This window comes from Peromyscus leucopus, chromosome 8b, assembly GCF_004664715.2.
Source record: "Peromyscus leucopus breed LL Stock chromosome 8b, UCI_PerLeu_2.1, whole genome shotgun sequence".
Taxonomy (NCBI): domain Eukaryota; kingdom Metazoa; phylum Chordata; class Mammalia; order Rodentia; family Cricetidae; genus Peromyscus; species Peromyscus leucopus.
The window spans coordinates 93,961,036-93,978,944 of record NC_051086.1 but is presented as its reverse complement, the minus strand read 5'-3'; the positions used below and the strand labels follow the sequence as shown (position 1 = coordinate 93,978,944).

The 17,909-nt window shown below is 51.2% G+C and overlaps 1 protein-coding gene across 6 annotated transcripts in view; it reads right to left on the bottom strand.

The window, feature by feature from the left end:
• Positions 1-6,584: 6,584 nt before the first annotated feature.
• Positions 6,585-17,909, bottom strand: part of Ikzf3 (IKAROS family zinc finger 3) — a 99,746-nt gene continuing 88,421 nt past the window's right edge. For all 6 annotated transcript variants that reach the window (XM_037200707.1, XM_037200708.1, XM_028889593.2 and 3 more), the window contains one exon: positions 6,585-12,847. In XM_037200707.1, coding sequence (XP_037056602.1) covers positions 12,144-12,847 — 704 coding nt within the window. In that variant the 3' untranslated portion in view covers positions 6,585-12,143. The remainder of the gene's footprint in view (positions 12,848-17,909) is intronic.

The window sequence follows — 17,909 nt, the reverse complement described above, 5'->3', positions numbered from 1 at the left end:
CCAAACTCGCTGCAAAAATACATTCATGAGCAATTGGGGGACATTCTAACTCACGATAGTAAGGAATATGCTTAACTTTTAGACAAAATTTAAGGTATAGTAGTGGCATGGTAGTTCTTCCTCCCACCCCATGAGAAGACTTATTCTAGCTGGATGTGATGGTAAAGTGTCCCAGTGCTGCTCTGGCAAGTTCCTGGCAAGCCTGGGCTACATGGGGAGACTATCTTAACAAACATACAAACCCAGCAGGGGGTGAGACTCTTTGAAGTCTCTTTCTCTCTCTCCCTCCCTCCCCCCTCTTCTTTCTTCCTTCCTTCCTTCCTTTGTTTCTTAAGATTTACTTATTATGTACACAGGGTTCTGCCTGCATGTGTGCCTGCAGGCCAGAAGATAGCACCAGATCTCATTACAGATGGTTGTGAGTCACCATGTGGTTGCTGGGAATTGAACTCAGGACCTCCAGAAGGACAGTCAGTGCTCTTAACCTCTGAGCCATCTCTCCAGCCCTCATTTGAAGTATTTCCAGTGAGATGACATGATGTCGTGGTTTTCCCAAGACACTTCGCACTGCTGTTCTGCAGTGTCTCATTGTGTATTCCTGGCTAGGCTGAAATTTGCTATGTAGACCAGGCTGGCTAGCCTGGAACTCACAGAGATCCACCTGCCTCCGGCAGACTCCCATCCCCCAACCCTATCCTTGTTTTAGTTAGGGTTTCTATTGCTGTGAGAGACACCATGACCACAGCAACTCTTATAAAGGAAAACATTTCATTGGGATGGCTCACTTACATTTTCAGAGTTCAGCCATTATCATCATGGCTGGGAGCATGGCACCATGCAGCCAGACATGGTGCTGGAGGAGTAGCTGAGACTCCTACATCTTGCAGGCAACAGGAAGTCGACTGAGACACTGGGCAGTATCTTGAGCATAGGAAACCTCAAAGCCCGCCCCCACAGTGACACATTTCCTCCAACAAGGCCATACTTACTCCAACAAAGCCACACCTCCTAATAGTGCCACTCCCAATGACATTATGGGGGCCAATTACATTCAAATGACCACAGTCCCTGAACACCAGTGTCACCATGTCCAGCTTGGCTTCATTTTTCAGAAGATCCAGATTTGTTGATGCCCTCATTACTTTTGACATGCTTGAAAAATCTCACAACTTTTTTTTTTAAAAGCAGAGAACCTTTCTAAACCTGAGAGTGAGCACGGGGCAAGGGAACAGCTGCTTTGCCAGCCACATCACTGTCCTTATTCAAATCCTAGCTCTCCCATGAACCGGGAGGGCAGACTGTAGGACAGTCTGGGATGTCTCGCTGGCTCTGGGGGCCAGGGCTAGGCACATTCTGCTCCCCCTTAGCTGGATTTCAGGTAGAACTCCTAAACTGCAGAACAGGCCTTTCTAAAGAGACTCTCTGGAGGCCCTGTCTCTGCAGTCAGGTTGGCCTGAGGTGACCTCAAAGGTCCGGCCACTTCAGGAGCACTTGTGCCAAGTTCAGCAGCATTGGTGGCCAACTGGGACAAAGATTGCTCTCGCTTGTCTGATGCCAGACTAGGGAGCTTGGAGCCAGGCCTGACAAAGAGAGACAAAGAGACCCCTTCCACACTCCAGCCTGTCGCCTGCTGGGACCTCCCCTGCAGAGCTCTCAAGGGCTGCAGATATCACTGCTGTTCCGCAGGGCTTGAGGCAAGGATCAGTGCCCTGCACAGCTGGACACCTGCCACAGCCCCCAGAACTCGCTCTTTTACTGGCTGCTCCTCAAGCTTGGAACTGGGAGTGTACTGCCCATGGATGCCCAGTGCCACTCCTGAGGTATTCGTGCCAAGGTCCCAGGAAAGGGGCCAAGATGAGTCACCTTTTAAGCATGTCTGAAGAGTAAGGCTGCCCCCACAGAAAACTCAGCATCTCCTCAGCACCTGAGGTACTAGACAGGGGATTACGCCCCTTCTATGTCAACCAGCCAATCAGAATCTCTGAGACCTATATGCCTTCCATTTTACATGCAGAAAACTGAGTCTCAGAACATGTGACCCACTTGGGGTCACGGAGAAAGTTAGGAACAACCAGCCCAGGCGGCAGGCGATGGACACCATCCTTTCCAGCCCTGGAGGAGGAATTGGAGGGCCACGGGGCCAGAAGGGATGGGGGCTACCTCCTGGTGGGAGGAGGAAGCCTGCTCCTGCAAGTTATCCTCTGACTTTCCCTGCTACACGTGTACCATGGCATGTGACCTTCCAAATAAATAAAGGTAAAAACTTGTTTTGAGGGCTTTAAAGGGGTCCAGTGGGTAAAGGTACTTGTTGCCAAGCCTGACATCCCGGCCAATCAAACACCAGGACCCATGTGGTTGAAGGACTGAACCAACTGTGGCAAATTGTCCTCTGACCTTCACACACACACACACACACACACACACACACACACACACACACACACCACTTCATTGCATGAGCACACAGCCCACACACATGCACACTAATAAACAAACATAATAAATTATAATAAATGAATATAATTAAACCAACCTCATCATGTATATATGGTATTTATGAGAGGTGTATACACACATATGAGAGAGAGAATATCAATCTCACTAGTGCAGGCTGGCCTCTACCTTGTAGTTTTCCTACTTCCCTCCAATCCTCCCCTTTAGGGTCACCGTATGTACACCCCACTACAGTATCAGTAGTGGAAATAGGCCTTGTGACTGGAGTTGAGGGGAGCTGTGTAGAAGTGGGAGTGTTGCATGCACACCACACGCATGTGATAAGGAAGGCTTATGCATCCTTGAAACGGCCAGTTTCTAGGGCGTGAACCATATCCTCCAGCACACAGTAGAACCCCCTCGTTCTTTCTGTGTACCTGCTAACTTTTCCCCCATAGGATTCCAGCATATTCAGCCCTTGCCAGCTCTGGCCTACCTGGCTCTCTTAACTTCCATCAGACTGTATCCACAGTTTTGGCTTCCCTCCTCCCAGGCTGGGGAGCCACCCAAGCCCACACATCTTAGGGATGAACTTGGTGGGGGATTTTTTACCGGGCGGGGGGAGTCTGGAGTGCGTTTAGTGAGGAAGAAGAGGCCCCAGACTAGTGAGACGAGGTTGGGGCTGGAGAGGGCATGCACGGGGGTGGGGGAGTGTCCCACCCACACAGGTGTGTGCAAGGTGATCCGGTGCCCACGGCTACACTCCGGCCGCCAGTTCAGCCTTCACGACGATGATCCGACAGCCTGACGCTCTTTGAACACTGCGAAGCGAGGACCCAAACACACCCCGTCGGTCCCCGGACCCTCTTTAGGGTCTGGCGTGACGTCACAGTCTCGAATCCGTCCCCGGGCAGCCCCAGGCCAGCTGGTGCGCTCAGCCGCGACCTGGTGTTGGCGCCGGGTGGGTCCCTGCGAGCTCCAAAGCGGTTCCAGCCGCGCTGCTGCAGTGCCACCCAGCGGCCATTCCGAGAACTGTGGCCGGCCGACGTCTCCCGAGGTTCCCCAGTTGGCTCGTGCGCACTTCCCCTGCCCCTCCCCCGTTTCCTAGCTGCGATCGGGGGCGCGGGGTGCTCCTACCTCGCGGCAGTGCCCGGAAGGGCGGGGCGCGGCGCAGCGGCGGCGCTGGGCTGTGACCCGGGTGGTTTCACTTCTGGATCCCACTCCGCCGGGGCTGGGAGAGGAGGACCTGGGTGGGGGCGGCAAGGGCGGTACCTGCGGGCAGGCGGGACCCCTGGGGTGTCACGCGACCCACGCCTTCCTGCGCTCCCCACCGCCCCTAGGCTCCACTCCACTGTCCCCAGATCTGTTGCGTGTCCGCAGCGGCCGCCGCCCCGTCGGGGCTACAAGACCCCCGAGAGGCGCCGGGCGGCGTGGGCGGCAGGAGGGGAGAGCTGTGAAGCCGCAGGCCTGGGGTTAAGCTGCTGGCTGCTGGGACGCCAGGCTGTTTCTCAGAAACATAGCTGGCCCTTCCCTCACGCCCTTGGCTCCCACCTCGCGCCTCACCCCTTCTCCCCATCACTGCATGATGTCTCTCCCAGGTTCCCTGACTCGGGAATCAGTGTCCACCCTGAGAAGGGGTGTAGAGCACTCCAGCACCCCACATCCAGAGCCTCCCACAGTTGTACAGGTGAAGAGGCAGGAGCCGGGTACCTCTCAGTCCCTCACCTCTTTGGCCCAGAGTCTCACAAACAGTTGAGGCAGTGACATCTTGGGAAAATCCCAGGCCACACTCTTCACCTCCTGCCCCCACCTGCTAGGAGTCCTTAGGTCAAGAGAAGGGAACAGGATTCCCTATTCCGGGGTTGGCTTCTGCTGTTCAAGGATAGGCCTGGTGTCTACTAGAGCTTTGGGGTTGAAGTTGAGCTTAGAGGCCCAGCCCAAAGAAATCTGAAAGATTCCTGACTCCAAGGAAAATTAAGATCCAGCATGTAAAGCACTGGAGGTCACCCAGAGAGTCACGAGGCTGAGACTGAGACCAGAATATGAGTACCGGCACCAAGTTGTCCCCCCCAACACATTCAGCAGCTCTGCAAGAAAGATTGAGAATGTAATTCCAGTGGGGGTGGGATGGAGCGTGAGTTGGTGGTGGGACAAATGTGGGGGGTGGGGTGGGGTGGGGGGAGGGTAACACCTGCCCCCCTGGTTCCCATCCATCAGCCTCCCCCAGGGCTGTGGTTTATTTGACTAGGCTGCTCTTCTGGGCCAGGGGGCAGAGGGGAGGGGGGGTGATGGGAAAAAAAATTCTGGGGCTTCCTGCCCCCTCACTCCTGAGTAGGGGGTGGTGGTGGTGGCAGGTTACATCACTCACAAGCACTCTAACCTCCGTTCTTTCCACTCAGATCTTTTTCCTTGTGTATGTGCTTATTATATACACGGGGGGGGGGGCTCTGTTATTTGGGGGCAGGGAGGCAGCTGCATACTTCACAGGTCAAGACAGAGTTAAAAACAAAACCGCATAGCAAACTCAACACCCGTGTCCTTCAGGGACTTTCCATGACACCTTTCCTTCCTCCTTTCCCCCCAAGCCAAGGAGTACCTCCCTAGAGGGCCTCCCCCGCCAGGTGCAGTGGCTTTTGGCTTTTATGCAAACAACTGTCTGCCTGGGAATGCTCCGGGGGCAGAATTTATGGCCTGGGTGGGACATCCACTTCCCTCTCTTCCTCAGGCCATCCCTGGTAGTCTGCAGCTCTGGTGTCTAATGCCCCCGGATTTTAAGGATGGGTAGGAGGGAAGGGAACTGGGTCCTTTGCCTCCCTCCCCTCAGGTGGCAGTTGCCCGCAGGTGGAGATTTGGGTCCTCCAGCCTTGCAGGTGGCCTGGGGTGTGGAGTCATGGGGTTGGGGGAGGCCGCAGGTGTGAGGTGGCATCTCTTGCTGGGGGCCACCAACCCCTCTAAAGCGACACTGGTCACTAGAGCTAGGAATGTAAAGTGTCAGGCTGGAGGGGAATGCCCCCCACCTCCTTGAAAAGGGTTCAAGGCCTCCCTGTCTCCTCTTCTTCCCCCAGCTCCTTCTCCTTGGGAGGGAGGGAGTTTGGGGAAGGCCATATACATGCCTGCTGGTTAGCTGAGGGAAGGCTGCTTCTGAGTGATTCCGATAAAATACAAGGGCAGGCTGGCTTGCCCTTCCCGTCTCCTGCCCTGGGAAGTCCCCAAAGCAAAAGGGATGAAGATATTGCTGCAATAGAGTTTTTTTTTTTTTTTTTTGGGGGGGGTACCCCACCACCAACTTGCTCAAGGACTGAGCTTGTTAAATCCAAACTGCTGAAGCCTCAAGACAGGGCAAGGGAGACGTGTGTATCCAGCCTTTTGACCTTGTGACATGACGCCGTCATCTACAAAGTTCACATCCAAGAACTGCGCAAGCGAATTAAACAGAATCTCGATGTTGAAGTTTATGATTTGTGTGTTGGGCTGCATTCACGGTTATCCCTGGCCATATGTGATCCATGGGCCCGGGTTCAACATGCCTTCGAGTGAGCTCACATGAAGCTTACAGAAGACCAGACTTCTCATACTCCTCCAGGTGTCTTGGAGTAAATACCAGGCAAACAAGACCAGGCTGTGTCACCCTGTTGGGGGTCCCCCATGCCCCACTTCACCTTAGGTTTGAGTCCCCAAGTGTCTACAGACTGCCTGTAACTTGTCTGAGTTTAATGAACTACAACTCTGGCTTCTCACCGTTTCAGAGATCCACAGTTGGAAAAAGCCAAGGCTTCCTTACCTGCCTCTCTCTCAAGACCCTGTGTTGGGGGGGAGGGTGGTGAGGTGATGTGGAGTAAGGAGACTCTTCTGAGAGTACTTACTGATCCTGCTGTGTCCAGATCCCTGTCTGCCGGAATCCCTAGTGCGCTTTCGGGTGTGTGCGTCCAGAACTCTGCTATGGCCTCAGGGACCAGTAGGGCGCCATAGGCAGGCTCAGCAGTGCGTCTGGGGAGCGAATTTCCTGACTTCTGTGGTAAGTCCACTGATTTTGATATTTTTGGCTTTAAGAAAAAGCCAAGACAAAATTATGGAAATATTCCCCAAGCCAGATTGAACTCCCTCCGTTTTTTTGACAGCAACCATGACAAATGATGAGCGTGCAACGGGACTAATTTTAAACACACCAGGATTTTATTTATTTATTATCAGTGTAAAAATCAAACACAGTAAAGAAAACTTGACAATATCAGCAAGCTGTTTTGTACAGGAGATGCGTTCCTTATGTTCTGGCGAGGTTAGTATGGCTTCACTCAAAGTGAACTTTGGACAAACTTTAATGGGGTGGTACAGTCTCCCAATGGTGGGATTCGGGGAAAACTCCAGAGGAGGGCAGAGAGATACCACTGGCAGGGGCTGTTTCTGAGAAACAAGGCAAGGCAGAAGGCCAGTGGCACAGGCCTTGTGGTAACCTCTAGGTGAGGGTTCCCTGAGCCCCAAACCACCTTTGTTCCTCTCCCATCACTCTGCAGACAAGGGTCATCCACAGACCACACGTGTGGTGGCTTTGACAACCAGAAATTAAAAATAAGCTATGGTTTTTTCCAGTAGCCAAAATGATCCTTCCCCTGTGCTCACAGACTGAGAACCTGAGCATACAAAACCACAGTCTGGGTGAAGGCATGTCTGCTTTGAAAATGACCTGCTAATTCTTTGCAACCCACAGCAATTTGGTTTCCGTGAATCCACAGAGCCAGGCCCACCAGGAAGAGCCTTGCCTGCCAGCTTGGAAAAGGTCCTCATATTGATGAGTCACGGGCAGCCACCCCAGTCATTTTAAAAGGCTGCTCCATTTCCCTAACATGTTAAGATGTGTGTGTCTTTGGGGGAGGGGCAAAGGAACAAAGCTGTGTTTGAGACAAGATGGGAAGTCCAGTGGGGCTACTCTCTGGGCTCGCTGGAAGGATGGAGGTGAGGACCATCGGGAAAACTCTGCAGACGATGAGGGCAATGGCTGTGCTCTCACACACAGGGAGGGGACAAAGCTAGGCTACTGTTCTGGTTCTCTGTGGCTCACTCACATTGCCTCCAAGGTCCAGCACATTCGCTGGCTTTATGCAACACAATGATACAGAAACTGTTAGACATTAGTGGCCCTCCCTCCACAGAGGCACTGGCCTCAGTGTGATCTTGGACTCTTTTTTTTTTCATGCCCTTCTAACCAGACACAGGATTTACAGCAGAAAATTTATAACTAGACAGCATAATACCCTTCCCCCAAAGCAACTTGACTCTATAGACAAGACCACAGCAAACCTCACAACACTCTGGAAGGTAGATATCACTATGACTTTACATTTTTAATCAAAAATTAATGTTCCAATTTCAGATAATAGCTCATATGACAGCAATGGATAAGACAGTCCACAGTTGGAATGTTTAGAGGGAACAGCACATCCAACTTCTTCAAAGTGCAAAAGCCTGTTCAGCCTATTGATGGCGTGGTGGGTCACGGAGATTACAGCTGGGGTGAGACAGATGCAGCCTTACATTCTGAGCTCACCCTAGGTCAAAGCCCACACCTGTCTTCTAGGCCATTCCAAGTTCATTGTCTTGAGAACCAGTGGTTCACTGATCCTTCCCATGGCTGGTCAGTCCTGCCTTCTTAGGAAACAGTCCTAGGGTAGCCTGGATTCAGCCTTTGGTTTCAGAGAAAGAATGTAGATTCCCCAATCATGTTGCCCAGAACACTGTCTGTTGAGGTTTCCTGGACAGCCCTCTGTATAAAATAGGGTCTTTATCCTTTGAGATCTGACAGTATATATTGTTCATCTTCTGTTGAGGCTCTTGCTTCTGATTTTCAGGTTAAAAAATAATTTTCAACACTCTTTCTTTTTCCTTCCTGAGTGCAGAAGTCTCAATTCAAGGCTCCTGTATCCTCAAAGATGCCCAAGCTCTTTTACGAATCTGAACTGTCTTGGTTTCCCAAGCCTTACTAGAGACCAGCATATCTTCAGTGGGGTGCACCTTACAGTGAGGACCATGAACCAACTTTATCCTTATGGTCTTCTTGCCTGCCCTGGGGTATGTTTCAAAAGTTTGATTTCTCTGTTTGTATCTACCTGCCTACCTGCCTACCCATCTCTCTATCTCTCTTCCAGCTGGGCTTGGAAACCAGGGCCTCTCTCGTGCTAGCACTAGGCAAAGAAGCATTCCTGCACTGAGCTACCCCTTAACCTGGGAGTAAGGTCTGTCCCCTTACAGCATACCAACCTTCACACTTGGTAAGGGGAACAAGGAAGCCGAGGAGAACAAAGATGCGTATCTACTTAGAAAACTTCTATGCCAATGTGACATCTGTTAGTTACATAATACTTCAGTTAAGTAAGATTTTTTGTGCTTTAAAATGTTCCCCTTTGCAAAAGACACCTGGGGCCATTTTCTTCAGGGGGTGCTGAGACTATGGATGGTCCACCCAAAGTGGTAAGCACAGAAAAGGGAGAAATTTTGTCGTGGATGAATCCAGAAGCAAAGTCAGGAAGGGCTGAGAATGAGCAGGAGAGACGAGGCTAGCTGGCTTGTCAGTGCCCGGCTCTGTTTCTTTGGGGGGAATGATTTAAGGCATATGAAGATGAGTTGGGTTTCCCCCTCTTCTGGTGGTAATGCTGGAATGCTGAATGGAAGGATTCTTCTATTGCATTCTGTGCAGCACTTCAAATCATGGCGAGGAGCATTTGGAGAGCTAGTTCTGCTGTTCTTTCCACCCTCACCCCAACTCTGTCACCTTGGCTGCAATGGAACTTCTTGTGGGTTTGGTTGGCCCCCAGTTTGCAGCCCCCTTGGGTGTGTGGTTGGAGCTTGCCTCTGAGAGGACTGGTGGGAAAGGAAGGAAAGACCCACAGGGTTCATGGCGGGGGCCCTGTGTGAGAAAGCCGAGCCCTCCTCAGGACTTCACAGCCCCATGGAGGATGCAAATCCCTACCCCTTCTCACTTCAGCCCCCACCTCCATCAAGGGGGGCCCTCAGGTAGCCCGAGGAACACAAGCTCTGTCGGTGCTAACCAATGCACTAACCACCGCACCTCACCAGGCTCAAATGCTACACTCAAGAGCTTCAAGCTTAGGCAGGACCCTGGCATTGAGGGCCTCTGCTGGGGCTCAGAACGAGTCTTTGAAGGTCAAGGCTCTGGGAGTGTGCGCGTCATTCAGAAAGTAGCCTCAGGGGATGGAAGTCACTCAGCAAGTCCACGGTGGCAGGATAGAGTCCCTTCTGTGGAGGTTTCTGGACTAGAAGAATAGTAGTTCACCATCTTGAGATGACAAAGCACGCATGTGCACGTGTGTGCACACGTGTGCACATGTGTGTGTGTGTGTGTGTGTGTGTGTGTGTGTATGTGTGTGTGTGCAGCACAGCACTCTGGAGGAAATGCCCGTCTCTGCATCTTTTCCTTCTAGTCCCTGCTTTCCAACTCACTCTCTCCCTACCATCGTGTCTCTCCTCCCCAAGTCCACAGGATGTGAACTCGCTCAAGCATAGAATAGGCAGGTCCTCTTTCACAATGGTCATAAATAATGTGGCACAGTTCAGATTCAGCTCTGCTGATAAACGGTGGTGTGCTAAAGACGCCCAGTCCGGTAGCTGAAGCCTCAGACACACCGAACTGTTGCCATGGAATTCCATGTCCCGCCCTGCCCGCTTTCCCTGAGACAGCCACCATGCTACAAAGCAGGCTAAGCCATTTGTGTGTCTGAGGTGGAACGTTTTAATTACTGGCATTGCATAAATGAGTTGAGTGAGAGCTGACTCCATAAGCCCTTTAGAAGGAAAATGCTAATCAACCAGGAACTCGGGATTCTTGGCTCCGGCAGAAATGTTCATAAAGCTAGCTCTTAATTTGTAAATAGGCGCCATGGAGCTCTCTCTGTAAGCAGAACTTATTTTCCCTCATACAGTTCTTAAAACAGAAAGAAAGAAAAGGGCCTGGCAAGCAGCTGTAGATGCCGATTCGTGTGCACACTTTGGCAAGACCAAAACACCTTCCTGTTCCTTGTTCCTCCTCAGGTTCATGACTCAGTGGCTGAAGGAAAAACTTAACGCACTTACATTTTCACACCGAAGAGACATGAAACACATTTTCATGTGTGGACCCTTCTGCCTAAGGCCCACACATCAGGAGGTTTAAAAATAACCTGTGGTTACTGAATAATCGTGTATCAGAGCCGGGAGGGACCATCAAGGAGGTCTAAACCCAACTCTTACTTTATGGCTGAGGAAATTTAGCTTTTAGAGCTAAATGATTTGTACAAAAGCACACACTAATTAGTAGCAGACAGGAGCTTGGCCCATGCATTTTGTGACCTCTATTCCAGGTCTTCTTGATGTCTTGGTGCTGTGTATAGGGACAAAGCTGATTGGTCCATCTACAGAACGAGACAGACTTTCAAGACCCTTAGCAGACCGCGGCAGCTCCGCTTTCAGAGAGCGAAACCCCAGAACCCTGATGGTGAACATCTCGAACCCCAGCACTCGGTAGGCTGAGGCCGGAGGATCAGAGTTCTGGCCACCCTCAGCTAGTAGTGAGCTGGAGGCCCATCTAGGCAGCAGGAGGACCGTTTTAAAAATGAAATAAAAGCCACACATGTCTAACCTGACCTCGGAGCCTCCTGATCAGAATATCTGTGGTTCCCGTCCCTGGATCTCACCCCTGTGGCGGGGAGGCTAAGTGGCACATTCCAGGTCCTCTGAGTATGTGCGGGTGTAAAGTCACTTTCAGGTGTTCTCTGGGTTTCCAACCAGTACTCCACGAAGGTGACAAGAACTGCCAACCCATGTGCCCTACACACTCTGCTCTGCCAATCTCCCTCCCCTCCCCCTTTCTTTCTTTCCTTTTTGTCCCCTGGTGCTGGGGGTTGAACTTGGCAAACACTAAGCTATGTCCCCTGCCTGCTCTGCCAATCTCCATCAAAGACACAAACACCACCTCCCCTCAGTGGATGACTCCTGGGTGTCGGTGACACTCAGCATTTAAAAGCATTGGTTCCTCTGGAGTAAACTTTTCTTCCCGACAGCTGGCTTAGGCCAGATCACCTCAGGTTTTCCCTGGTGGCAGGCAGGTGAAGCAGAAGGGTCCTCAGATGGCTTCTGTTTGGTTTTGCTCGTGTGATAGGAAGTGAACTGAAGCTCCGAAGACAGGCTCTTCCATTACTGGCAGCGGGTACTTCCTGTAGGCTGTCTCTTTCTTACTGTTAGACTGGGAAGGGACAGGAGATTGGGTTCTAACCCTCCCGCCTTGTGCTAGTGCCCAAAGGGCAAGGGCAGCTGGTCAGCTCCTCCACTGTGTGGATCTGGGCATAGGATCAAAGACTTTTCCACATATGGCTGCTATATCCCAGCGAAGGTCTCCTGCAGCCCACCGAGGACTGTTCCAGCTGGCAAGCAGCTCCAGAGGATGGCTGGCTATTGCTACAAAAGATAATGAACTGGATACTTCTTTGGCTTTGAAATCCCATCAAATTCAACTGATGGGAAGGGAAGGTTTCACAAAGTAACATGATGGCTCTGCAAACAGTTTCTGGATGGAGACAGTGTTTCCCTGACTGTTCCTGTGAATGGGACTGAGTACTAACATAACTGGACAGGACTGTGGGGGTGAGTTCCGTCTGCTGGGTAAGGCTATCATCAGTTTTAAGAAACAATGTTGACCCTCAGATTGTGAGCTCGGAGACGGATGCTCACTTCAACATGGCCCTGTGTTCTCCTCTAGCGATGTGAGAGGAGAATTCGTAGCGATCGTGGCTTCGATATCCACACATGTTACACTCAAAAGGGTCACGGAAGCCATGGCACCCCATGTGGATGGTAAACATCACATAATCTAGGAAGAGGACATGGCAGTGGTCACACCGGAACACATCCATCACCTCTCCTTCTTTGCTGATCACTTTGATGGAGTCTCTCAGGCAGATGGGAGGGGGCTTCAGGAGGTCGAAGGAGCGCGGGACCTCCTTCAGAAGTGGCATGCCATTGCGGGCCTGGGGAAGGACCATGTGGCTTTGCTGGTAGACATGATTCTGGCGATCCTCGTGGTTGCTGTCAGTATCTGTAGAGTCGTGGGCACTGTTATTGGGGGACAGACCTCGCTCAGAAGGCAAGTTCTTCTCTGGCAGGAGGATCCTTTTCTTTTCCAGCTCCTGCGGGGCCCCGTTGGGCATATCCGCCCGGGTGAGTGCTATAGGATACATGCTGCTGATAACTGGGACCATCTCAGAGGTGGGAGCAGGTGGAGTCTGGACTAAGGGGCGAAGGGCTTCAGCCCCAAGATAGCTGATGGCGTTATTGATGGCCTGGTCCATCATTCGGGTCTGCATCATCTCACTCTCCTTCTCATACATGTAGCTGGGATTGTAGTTGACGTCAAAGCAGTGGCGCTTCTCACCTGGAGCAAGTGAGAAGAGAAGTTAGTGGAGAAATAGCAGGAAGCAGAAGGTGGGCAAAGTTCTTTTCCGGAGTCCTCCCAAAGTGAGGAAGGGTAAGCTGTGGCTGCTGCTCACTGGCACCCAGCCGTGGTGGGGACGCTCCATTCCACAGGGAGATGATCTCAGGGGGTGCTATCCGCCAGTCACATGTTTGAACTGTCAAAATTAAGCCAGTGGATAAGAGAGAGGGGCAGACAGACGTCATCCAGTGAGGCCATGTTGTGAGGTGTGTCCACTGGAGAAAGGGGGAGGGGCACAGGAAGTAAAGACATCAGGACAAGTGGGGGTGGAGGTGGGGGTGGGGTGGGTGGGCTGCCACTGAGCAGGGGTCTGGGGCCTCCACACTTTCACTGTGTGGTAATCAGCCTATAATATTAGGTACTGTAAAGAGTAGGGGTCTCAGTGATTAGCTATAGCAGCTTGTAGCTTGGCTCTCTCCTAATTTATTTTCTTCCCTCCTTCCTTCCTTCCTTCCTTTCTTCCCTTCCTTCCTTCCTTCCTCTCTCTCTTTCTTTTTCTTCCTTCCTTCCTTCCTTCCTTCCTTCCTTCCTTCCTTCCTTCCTTCCTTCCTTTCTTTCTCTCTTTCTTTTTTAAAGACAGACAGGGTTTCAATTATCCCAGGCTAGCCTTGAACTTAATATATAGCTGAGGATGACCCAAACCCTTCATCCTCTTGCTCCCACTTCTCAAATGCTGAGACTACAGGCATGCACCTGTATGGAACCCTGGGCTTTGTACACTCTAGGCACGCACTCTACCAATCGAGTTACATCCCTGGACCTAGGAAAGATTTTTTTTTTTAGTCAACTTCTGCCCATTTCTTAATGTGTGTTGCTTTTGGGTGGGTGGGTGGAGGCTTGTTGGTTATTGTTTTAAGACAGGGTCTCTCTATGTAGCCCAGTCTGCCTTTAACTCATTATCTTCTTGCCTCAGCCTCCTAAGTGCTGAGATGAGGAGATGAGTGTCGGCCACCATGCCTCCACTTGGAACTGATTTTCACTTGACAGATGTATCCTAGATGCATCTGGATCCTTAGGACCCATTGCACACCTAACTGAAGAGATTCCCTTGTGGATGTCCTCTCCATTTCCCATGTCAAACTGCTGAGAACTTCTGAAAACAGAGTTAGCCACCAGCATCACACTGAGTGCTGTGTGTCAGGAAAGAGAAGGAGGCGCTCTGGCCCTGGGGCGGGCAGGGAGCGGTCAGCAGTGGTGGCTTCGTGGCACTGAGGCCAAGGAGAGAGTGTGGGAGATGGGGCAGTGCTGGGTGTGGCTCCTAAGTCACTGTGTTGACTTCGGGTCCTGGAGAGGTTTGCTGTGCTGTGTCCTTCTCTTTTGAAACATTCCCTAGGCATCCCAGAGTTCCAAATTGTCACTGCCTCACAGAAAAGGGTTCAGAAATAAAAGAAAACGGCGGGCTGGAGAGATGTCTCAGAGGTTAAGAGCACCGACTGCTCTTCCAGAGGTCCTGAGTTCAATTCCCAGCAACCACATGGTGGCTCACAGCCATCTGTAATGAGATCTGGTGCCCTCTTCTGTATACATAATAAATAAATAAATCTTTAAAAAAGAAAAAAGAAGACACCACCGAAAGAAAACACAGGGACTGAGGGACTCGATGTCTCTCCACTCAGCAGGGCAGAAACAAGATGTTTAGGCACAAAACTGGAGCTGAGATGGTGTGGATGTCATGGAAGTGCTGCTCATCTATGGAGACATGTGATTTTACTCTAAATGCCCCGTTTGAGGTTTGAACCGGGGGAGGACCTCATAGTCTGTTTTAAAAGGGGGGGGGGTGAGGGAGGCACTGTTGCCTGCCTTTGGGGCCCTTTCCTTCTATCCGGTTTTCCCTACCACGTCCAGTCTTTATAGGAGAGGAGGTGCCTAATCTTCCCGCAGCTTGGTATGCCGTGGCTGGATAACACACATGGAGACCTGCCCTTTTCTGGAGGGAAACGGAGGAGTGGATGTAGGGGAGACGGACTGGGAGGACGGGAAGGAGGGGAAACTGCAGTTGGGATATGAAAAATATTTTTAAAACGGGGGGGGGGCATTATAAGATCTCATATAGGCAAGATGAGTCCTTTTGGTATCAACTGTATATTTCTTTTCTTTTTTTGTTTTTTGTTTTTTGTTTTTAATTTTCTGGAGCTGAGGACCGAACCCAGGGCCTTGTGCTTGCTGGGCAAGCGCTCTACCACTGAGCTAAATCCCTAACCCCTCAACTGTATATTTCAACATTAAGGGAATGCAAATATTTCAGAAGGAAGAAATGAATTCTTGGAAAACTCTAACTGTTGAGGAGGGTCTTGATGAACTGGCAGGATCTGGATTGTTCTGTCTCAGGGAGGAGAGAGGATGAAAGGCTGAGAGAACAGGGAAGGAAGAGAATGGGCAGGAAGAGAATGCTGGGTAAGGGGCTTCTCAGACTTCACACAGTCTCACACTGTAATGGCCACACCCTGGGGTAGCTTCTGTGGTTGAGTCGGGCTTTAGTCACATGGGCTAGTTTGGACTGGTTTAACTCTGGTTCCATCCGCTACTGGTTGTGTGACCCTGCCTGAAATGAACATGGTAACTCCTCACAGGGTCACTGGGAAGCACTCAGGACGGCGCCAGACACACACAACACAACACCTGGCACAGGCCAGTATTCTCTTCCTCCCTTCCTCCCTTCCTCCCTCCCTCCCTCCCTCCCTCCCTCTCTCCCTCCGTCCCTCCGTCCCTCACATTATTTAGTTGCTCTGTGTATAGGAAGTACATGTGTATGCCACGGCAGGCTTGTTAATGTCAAAGGACAACTTTTAGATGTTGGTTCTCTCATTCTACCACGTGGGACCTCAGGTTTTTTTTTTTTTTAAATAAGATTTATTTATTTAATGTATGTCTGTGTGAGGGTGTCAGATCCTCTGGAAGTGGAATTACAGACAGCGGTGAGCTGCCATGTGGGTGCTGGGAATTGAACCCAGGTCCTCTGGAAGAACAGTCAGTGCTCTTAACCTCTGAGCCATCTCTCCAGGCCCCGGACCTCAGTTTTGAACTTGGGTTGCCAAGCTTGATACCAACTACCCTCATCTGCTGAGCCACCTTACCGGCCCTGGTTCTCCTTCACGGGGATCAAAGTTTACAAATGTCCTGTGTGCTTCCAGGCAAGTTGTATCCCATATCGTGGGAAAGAAAGATCTGCAGGGGGTGGGGTGGGATGGGGGTGGGAGGTGGGGGGGTGGGGGGCAGCTGGGGCAAAAAGAAAGAGCGAGGCCTATGACCTCAGCTACCCCTGAGGCTGAGGGAAGAGGATCAGGTTGAAGACCTGCTTGGGCTACAGAGGAAGTTCAAGGTCAGCCTGGGCAACTTTGTGAATCTTTGTTGCCAGAACTGTCACAGGTCTGGGGACAGAGCACAGTGGCTGGGTGCTTGTCTAGCATGTGTGAGGCCTGGGTCCAATCGGAGTGTCACAATCAAACAGACCACCCTTGAAAACCCACAGGAGGCCAAATGATCGGCATTCTGAGTGGCCCACCACACAGTAAATGCCAAATGCCTCTGAGGAAAAGAGGCCGTGGTGAATGTCACAGCGACGTGGAAGATGTGCCAGACACAGGCTGGCGGCAGAAAGGCCAGCCAGAGGAGCCGGTCCATCAGCTGCGTTTACCTTGCATCCCCATTACCTTACAGACATGTTGCTTTCTAAAGTAATATCTGAGAGAAAAAAGAAAACAAAGAAAAGGAAAATGCCCTCACTTGGCAACTCACTAGGAAACAACAGAAACGGATGCGTTTGCCAAAGCAACCAATGGCGGCGATGTTATTTCCAGCACCCCGGATGATGGCTGACTGTAGCAGTGACGTGAAGAGCGGGCGACACTGAGTTCACACACACCCATTCCCCTGGAAACGAAGCGGGACTAATGAAATCTGGTCCCTTAGACTTTTCAAGGTCATCCACGGTTTCTCAGTATGGCTGGCCCTGCCAAACTTCCTACATACCAGGAGATGTCCAATCTCTTTCTCTTTTCCTGTGATAGAGAGGCTCTGGGAAGTTTCCAGGGCTGGGTAGGCATACCACCACCTCTTTCTGTTTCTCCTTTCTCCCAGGAGTGTGCTTTCCTTACCCAAGCTTGTGAATTCACACTCCACACCACCTGCAGCACCTCTGAGCAAACAGCTGGGATTTATGAGTGCAAAGTGGCCAGGCCAGTGGGGTGGGGAACCGGACGGGACAGACCACTGGAAGAATGGAAACAGGTGACTGAGCTGTGTGGTTAGCGCAGACCATTGTTCAAGGAGGAGAGGAGAGCACCTCAGATCTTCGTGCGCACACAGCTCACCCTGATCAGATCCCCTCATCTCCCAGTTACCGTAACCTGATGGCTGCCGATGATTATCAGTCACCTGTAGACCCGATGACTCAGTGTGTATGAAACTCAGAAGGGGGAGGCTACAGTAATTGAAAAGCCAATAGCTCACGTTTCTCTAGTAACACACTCATAAGAAAGGTTAGTCAAACCACAAGACTCTAACTGCTTCCAAGGCGGCTCAGAGCCTCGGGTCCAGATCTAGTCAGCTCGAACCACACCTTTGAATGATTCACGACACCAGATTCAGGCGGAATAGAGGTTTTCTTCGGATGAAAACACAGATGGCATCATTGGGTCCTAAATCAGAAGCCGAGCCTGCCTGGTTGGGCCACTCCTTTCTTATGAACCTTCTTAAAGGTGCTCAGCCTATATTTTGGTAATTCTCAATGAACAACTGCCCACCCGCACTGATGTATGGGGGGGTGGGGTGGGGCATGGTTGCTGGTTCTGACTGTCAGCTTGGAAGCCTAGAATCCCAGACTGGGCATGCAGACTTAGAACTCTGTCCTCAGGGTCTAGGGTCAAGATCCACTATAGAATCCATTCATTTCTGGTCCTTACACTTCCCACAGCGCCTTGTATACAAGACACTAATGATAAAGCGGCTTTTACTGAGGACCTACGGCACCAGGTGTTGTGTGAGAGACTTAGCTCACAGCCAT